We start from the raw sequence: 7,857 nt of genomic DNA, 5'->3' as shown, positions 1-7,857 counted from the left end.
TGCCTCCCCGCCAACGTTAAGATGGACAAGTTAGGGGGAGACAGCGCGTGACCCCCGGACTCACCCAGAGTGCCCGGAGCTTGCGTTGTGTTTTGTCTGGGCCGGTCGTGAGGGGCTGAGCAGGCTGCCCTCGGGGAGGGCTTCATGGCATAGGCAACAGGGAGCCATGGCAGGATGCGAGACCAGGGCTCGGGGGGGCACAAGGTCTGTGATCCGTCCCTTGGGTTGGGGGTGCCGTGGGGCCCGGTTGGAAGCGTGCGGGCTGAGCCGGACCGGGAGCTGGAGGCCTCCATGCCGCTGCCCTGAGGCCGCCCGGCCGGGCCCGAGCCGCCCCGGGTAAGGGCCCTTCCCCAGAGAAGCACGTGCTGCGGGCAGAGCTGGCACTGGGGCGTTCCCAGGACCCCGTCCTCCCCCCTACAGCCTGCCTGTCCCCCAGAGAAGCCTCCACCGCCCCCCATCCGCTCTCAGGAGTGATGCGTCACACCGCGTATCACCAGGGCCTTGCTGCCGTCACGGTGCCCGAACCACGGAACATTCCGTCACCCCCCAGCAGCCCTGCGCGCCGGGCGGCTGCTCCCCATCCGCCCCCGCCCCAGCTGCGCTCGTCCAGCCGCCGCCTCTCCGGCTCGGCTTCCGCGAGCCCGTGAACGGGGTCCCAGGCGCGTGGTCTTTGCGGCCACCTCCCTCCCCTGACCACGAGGTCCCCCGTCCCGGCCGTGTGGCAGCACGTGTCTGCCTCGTCCCTTTCCAGGCTGCAGAACACGCTACCCAGTGGACGTGTCGCGTGTCGCTTGCCCGTCCGTCGGTGGGCGGACATTTGGGTTTTTCTGCTTTTGGCCCGCGATGCTTACGCAGGAGCCACACCAGTGTCCCCACCTCGTGGGCTCGTGACCACCAGTGGAGTCGCTGGGCCACGTGGTGGCCTTGTGTGTAGCATTTTCGGGAAGGGCCGGGCTGTTTTCCCCGGTGGCGTCTCCCACCCCGTGCTCCCCCAGCAGCAAAGCCCACCCTGTCCTAGCGGCCACCGCGTCCCAGCGAAGCCCACCCTGTCCCCCTCAGCGAAGCCCGCCCCGCCCCAGTGAAGCCCGCCCCGCCCCAGCGAAGCCCACCCCGCCCCAGTGGCCACTCCATCCCAGCGGCCACCCCGGCCCAGCGGCCACCCCAGCCCAGCGGCCACCCCGGCCTGACTTTTCCCACCGCCGGTTACTGCTGCCCGTGCTCGGGCGGGCCTGGAGCGACCCGCACGCACACACGCACCTGAGTCACTGGCTTCTCTCAGTCGGCGATGCGCGTTTGAGGGGTGTCCGTGTCACGCGTACCATCTGGGGCTCCTCCCGCGTCGCCGCGCAGCCTTCCGCCACGTGGGCGTCGGCGGCGCGCCCCTTTGCATTGTGTCACAGAGACACGCCACCCTCTGCTTGTGCCACCCCCGCAGCTGGGCGTTTGTCACTTCGAGTTATGTTTCTCACAAGTACCACTGCTCCGGGGGTTCCCACTGGTGTCTCCTGGTGGGTGCGGGCGCCCATTTCTCTGGGGGTGACTGGGGATTGCACAGGCCGGGACATGACGAGGTGGGCGTGGGGCTACGGGCACGTGGCTCCCCGACGCGGCCGACCCAGCTGCCGCCCCCCGTCGCGGGCACGGCGGTCCCCGTCACCGCCAGCGCTCGGGGTCCTCGGCTCTTTCAGGGGGGCGGGCTCAGGCAGTGTGTACCGCGCCCCGTTCGGGTTTCGACTGCATGTCCCTGGTGACGGACGCCCCCGAGCACCTTCTCCCGTGCTCACGGGACTTCCTCTCTGAGGGCCGCTCGTGTCTTCTGCCCGTTTTTCAAACTCATGTCATCTGCTTGCTGATGTAGGGCTTCTCCATATAGCCCGGATGCAAGTCCTTGGCCAGAAAACATCCCTTCCCGGCCTGCAGAGTGTTTACGCTCCTCCTGAGCCCTTTCGATGTTTGGACGATCTTAACCTTAAGGACGTCCAATCCGTCACATCTTTTCCCTGACGGTTCACGCTTCCTGTGCCTCGTTACGGAAACGTTGGCCTGTCCCGAGGTCACGGCTGTCTCGCTGTGCTTTCCTCGCGTCCCATTGTCTCTCCCGTCCTAGGGAGGCCTCTGAGCTCACCTGAATCAGCCCTGTGACTGGCGCCTCGCAGGGGGTCACGGTTCGGAGTTTTCCCTGTGGGTATCTAATTGTTCCATTTAGTGAAAAGACCGTTCTTTCCGCTACGGGATTAAATGAGTGACTTGGTTACAGACCGAGTGATCACCTAAGGTGCGTTTACGTCCCTGGACGTCTTGTGCTGTCCCGAGTCATCTGTTGCCACGGGACCCGTTGCCGAGGCAGGAGAACCCTGCATCTGTCTGGCACACCGTGCGCGTCCCCGTGGCCTGCACGTCCATCCTCGAAATTCACTCTTCTTCAGAAGCGTCTCGTCCAGTCTCGGCTCCTTGCTTTTTCATAGATAGTTTAGAATCAGCTTGAAATTTCCCAGATAAATGAATAAATAAAAGCGCTCGGGTGTTGACTGGGATCCCATCTAATCCGCACCTCGGAACAGGCATCTTAGGCGTGTCGCGTCTTCCGGTTCGTGCACACAGTCTGTCCCTCGATCCGGGTCGGGTTTGTTTCATTTCCGTCCCTGTGGGTCTCGCTTTTCTCTGTGGAGGTCGCGCTCATTTCGATAGACGTGTCGGCGGCGCTTTATGGGTGTCGACGCTGTTATACGTGGTCTCTTTTATTTCTTGTTCTCTTTGTTACTGGCCGGTAGACGTACAGCTGGGTTTTGTTTGTCACCTTTAACATCGGTGTCACTGCTCAGTCCATTTAACGATAGTTTGGCGGAAGATTCTTAAGGACCTTTTTACAACTACGATCATGTCATTTGCAAATAATGACAGTTTTCCTTTTCCATGTTTAATCGTGCTAGCTTCTGTTTTTTTTTTATTTATTTTATTTTTTTTCTTGCTCCTGTGCCCCAGCTGACACTCTGGGAACCAGGATAAATAGAAATGGTGACAACAGACATTCTTGTCCTGCTCCCTGCCTCAGGAGGAAGGTGTCCGGTCGTTCACCATGCGTATGATGTTTGCTTAGAGTTTGTCTTTTTCTGCTTTGTGTGTTTGTTTGGGTTTTTTTTGTTTTTTTTTTTTTTTTTTTTTAACGGAACAGAGCTCTCTCCTTGTCCTCGTACCCCTAGAGTTATGTTTTTAATCATGACTGGGTCTTGAGTTTTATCGAATGTTTTTCCGCATCTTTCGAGTTGATTATATGTTTTTCCTTACTTCTCCTGTTCGCGTGGTGGACTCTGATGATCGATTTGCAGACGTTAAACCAACCTCGTGTAACCGGATTAAACTGCACACCGTCACGTGTCCCTCTTTACAGCATCGGCTTCAATTTGCCGGTTTTGTGGGCAGGATATTTGCATCTATGTTCACGAGAGAGATCAGCCCGGTGCTTTTTCTTTCTGGAAATAGCCTTTTCAGGTTCTGATATCAAGGTTCTGCTGACTCATAAAAATCCTCTAAAAGGATTCTTATACAATTGGTGTTATTTCTGCCGTAAATGTTTAGAAGCATCTACCGGCGAAGTCATCTAGACTTCGAGGTTTTACTGTGTGCTTGGAAAGATCGTTACATTTCCAGATTTAATTTCTTTAATATTGGGCAATTTCGGTGTTTTATTTCTTCTTGTGTCTCCTTTTGTACGTCGTTTTTAAGAAATCATTCTATCTTATCTAAGCTATCAAAATTCTTTTTCTGCTCAATATCCTCCGAATAGATTTTTTAAAGATATCGCCAGGTCTATACCGATGTTCAATTTCTAATTCCTGTCGTTGGCAATTTGTGTCCCCCATGCCCCTCGATCTTGCTAAAAGTTTATCAATTTTACTAGTCTCTTCAGAGAATAGAATTTGGGCTCTCGATTTTTCTTAAGACGATGTCCTTTTTTTAAGTTTCATTGAATCACGTTCTTCTCTTTATTATCTCGTTCCATCTACATTCTTTGGGTTTAATTTGCTATTTTTTAAAAAATCTTTCGAGACAGATTTCAGCCTCTCCTCTTCTCAGATATTCATTTAAGGTCATAAATTGTCCTCCAAACACTTCGCTTCACGGTACTGATTTAGCTTTAAGTTTTCTTACGTGACATTTTTATGATTATTCCGTTAAAAATATTTTCCAACTCTTACTGGATTTCTTCTTTGACCCTTAAGTTACTTAGATTCATTTCCAAAAGATCGAGGGATTTTTTCTGGTTATCTTTTTCTTATGAGTTTCTAGCTTAATTCGCTGTAGCCAGAGAGCAAACGTCCACGGTTTAATTCCTTTGAAATTTGTTGGAACTTGCTTTTAAAGCCCCGCAGGTGGTCTCTTCTGATAAGTGTTCCAGGTGTACGTGTTCCAGGTGTACGTGCACGGCTTAGTGCCCTTCGGGTACTGAACATGTGGTCTGTAAACATTGACCAGGTCAAGTTGCTACCCGCATGATCCCATTTGGGTCTCTGTTCGTGTTTTGACAGATTCCTATCAGTTACCCGCAGGGATGTATTCATATCTCTCACTGTGATTATGGATTTTCTTGTTTACCTTTGAGTCCTGTCAGTTTGGGCTTTATGTATTTTAAGGTCATGTTTTCGGGGGCATACAGATTTAGAATTGATATCTTCCTAGCAAATTCTGATCATTTTTTAAATGATGAAACGTCCCTCTTTATCTCAAAGGTAAAGACTTTTATCGAAGTCTCCCGTATCTGATGTTAGGTTACCTGCACCAGCTCAGTCTGGCTACTGCACGATACGTCCTTTTCTATCCTCGTGCTGTCAACCTTGATGTATCTTTATATTTATATTTAAAGACGATTTCTAAGCAACATGAAGCTGTTTTTAAAATCCTGTCTGACGATCTCGGTCTTTTCATTGGAACGTTTAGTCCCTTTGCAACTCATGCGATCTGCTGTCTTATACTTGCTTTTTATTTGTTCCATACCTTCCTTTGTATCCCATTTCCTGCTTCTTTGGGATTAATCAGATATCGCTGTTATCGAATTTCGATCCTCCAGGAGCTCGTCGATTCTACATGCTTTTATCATGCCATCGGTGGTTGCCTAGAGATCGTAAAATACATCCTCGACTCACGAGAGCCGACCTTGGGTTGGCTCGTTTCCCTGATGGCCCACGGTGCTTACAACCATTCGGCTCCCCGGACGCTTCTGCCTTTCACGCTGTTTTGCTTTTAGGTCACATACACATAGTCTATGTATAGTATTTAGATGCATCCAGATCTAGAATTGATATCGTCCTATCAAAGCGGCCACTTCTTAAATTATGAAATATCGCTCTCTCTCTCTCTCTCTCTCTAGCAATACTCAAACCTCATGAAACAGGATTGTTTTGGTCCACACTAATTTAAACTTCCTCATAAATCTGTCCTTTCCTGCGCTTTCAATCCCTCTCTCTGGTCCCCGGCCTCCTTCTGGGGTCATTTCTCTTTGTCTGGGGAGTCCCCCCAAGTCGTTTCTTCGATGCAGGTCTCCCAGCAGTGAATTCTCCGGGCATGGGTTTTACCTTCCTGTTTTTCATTATGGTAAAATACACAGAATATAAAATTTGCCGTCTTAGCCATGTGGAGTATACAGTGCAGGGACATTAAGTATCAATGTCACAAGGTTGCGCAGCCGTCACCGCCATGTCCAGATCTTCATCGTCCCAAACACAGACCGTGTCCCCTTTCAACACCCGCTCCCCTCCCCTCCCCCAGCCCCCGGCACCGCCATCCGCTTTCTGTCGCCATGAATCCGATCCCTCCGGGGACCTCACTGAAGTGGAATCACACGGGATTTGTTCTTTTCGCTTTTACTTATCCGAGTATAGTTGATGGGTACAGAATGCAGAGTTGGTAGATATTTTCCTTGAGCACTTTAAAAATATCATTTGGTTTTTATCCTTTCTGGTGACAAGCCAGCCATCGGGGTAATGTGCCATCACGCCCTCCTTCCTTCACTGCTCCCGGGACGCGTCCCGCGCCTCCGGACTTCGGCAGTGTTACGCGGATCGGCCTGGGTCTGGTGGACCCTGCCTCTCTCCAGTGGGGTCCGAAGAGCTGCTCGAATCTGTGGCCTGATGTCTTCCATCATTTTTGGAAGATTATCAGCCACCGAGCGTTCAAAATTACTTGTTCTCCATTGCCTCTCCTCTCCTGACATTTTGCATGCCTTAGAACTTTTAACCGTGTCTCACGCGGTTCATGATGTTTCTAGAAGGATCTTTGTTTCTAGAAGGAACTGTAGAGGGGAGATGATGCATTCCCCATAACAGAGTGAGTGGCTCGGGTTAGTAATGGTTCTTGGTATTTGTCCCTAAATTTCCCAGCCGCATGACTGTTTGTGGAACATTCCAGCTGAAAGGGGCCTTGGGTGTCATCTGTTTCTACCCCTCCCCGTTACACCGGGCCCTGAAGGCCCAAGATAGAAAGTAGCTTCTGTGGCTCCGCTGTGAGTTGGGGGCATAGCCATTGTGAACCTGGGACCCTAACTCCCACCCCACTTCTGAGCGACAAGCAAAGAAAGGGTCCCTCTGGGATCATCCCAGCAGAAAGAGCCTCCCCGCTCCACCTCCACTCCCAGGAAACGGCCATGAAGGTGTCCACCCCGCGGGGCTGAGCGGGCTCCTTGTTTCTAGAAGGGCTCGGCCCACGTGCCGCGGGGAGGGCCCCAGGCCTCTGGCAGGTGGCCACTCACGCCCTCCTCTCTGTTCTGCGCTGCAGGCTGCGGGAGCACCATCGGGCCACCATCAAGGTCGTCCGGCGCATGCAGTACTTTGTGGCCAAGAAGAGGTTTCAGGTGAGTCCTGCGCTGAGCCCTCTCCTCTGCCCCAGAAGCCCCTCCCGCCCCTGGCGGAGGCTGCGGGGTCGCAGTCCCCTGACACGTCCAAGACCGGACCCCTCACCCACCAGAGACCCTGCAACAGCTTTGTTATCCATCCCTAAGACAGCAGGCCGCTGGAAGGACACGTCCCTCACCTGTCCTGGCCCCTGAGGCCCAGCCCGGAGCCTGGGACACGCACAGAGCCTCTGGGGCTCACTCACCTCTCCCCTGAGTGACGGGCGGATGGCGTGGGCAGGACTCAGAGAGGGTACAGAGCCTACCCCATCACCTGGGGAGGAAGTGGGGTCCCCCAGACCCCAGAGCCCCATCCCACACCCGCTCAGAGCTCTTGTGCTCCCTCTCCCACCTTATGTGAGTCCTGGCCGTGCTCAGTGTCCCCGGTGGTGGCCGCCGTCACAGCACAAGGCGGGGTCTCCTTGGCTGGGTGAGGCTGGGGCCCACGGGGTTCCATACACTCCCTTCCAGGGGTGAGACTCCAGCAGCAGACCCTCAGCCACCGGAGCCCGAGGCCCGGAGAAGCCGGTTGGCGACAGGCTCAGGCCCTCTCCTTCTGCTGGGGGTGGTGTTCGGCCCACGGACAAGGGCCCAGCTCAGCCCTTACTGCATGCAGACTGGTCATCTTCCCTCCAGAAGGCCTGGCCCTTGTGGCATGTGCCGGCTCAGGGCCCCCTCGTCTTTCTCACCTATTGTCCTATGTCATCCTCACTCCCTCCCTGCCAGCCAGAGTGAGGCAGGCTCAGCATCCCATTTCACAGAGGGAGGAGCAGGGCTCAGCATCCCATTTCACAGAGAGAGGAGCAGAGCTCAGCATCCCATTTCACAGAGGGAGGAGCAGGGCTCAGCATCCCATTTCACAGAGGGAGGAGCAGGGCTCAGCATCCCATTTCACAGAGGGAGGAGCAGGGCTCAGCACCCCCGTCTCACAGAGGGAGGAACAGGGCTCGTCCCTCTTTCTACGACAGAAAAGT

The 7,857-nt window shown here is 54.0% G+C and overlaps 1 protein-coding gene across 1 annotated transcript in view; it reads left to right on the top strand.

Annotated features, from left to right (window-relative positions):
- The window catches only part of KCNQ1 (potassium voltage-gated channel subfamily Q member 1), a 318,108-nt gene that overhangs the window by 231,692 nt on the left and 78,559 nt on the right, over window positions 1-7,857 (top strand). Inside the window, exon 17 of the mRNA XM_023537362.1 lies at window positions 6,769-6,844. Within this exon, the coding sequence (XP_023393130.1) occupies window positions 6,769-6,844 (76 nt within the window). The remainder of the gene's footprint in view (window positions 1-6,768; window positions 6,845-7,857) is intronic.

The sequence above is a fragment of the Pteropus vampyrus genome, unplaced genomic scaffold (assembly GCF_000151845.1).
Source record: "Pteropus vampyrus isolate Shadow unplaced genomic scaffold, Pvam_2.0 Scaffold187, whole genome shotgun sequence".
NCBI classification, from domain to species: Eukaryota; Metazoa; Chordata; class Mammalia; order Chiroptera; family Pteropodidae; genus Pteropus; species Pteropus vampyrus.
This window is presented reverse-complemented; position numbering and strand designations above follow the sequence as displayed.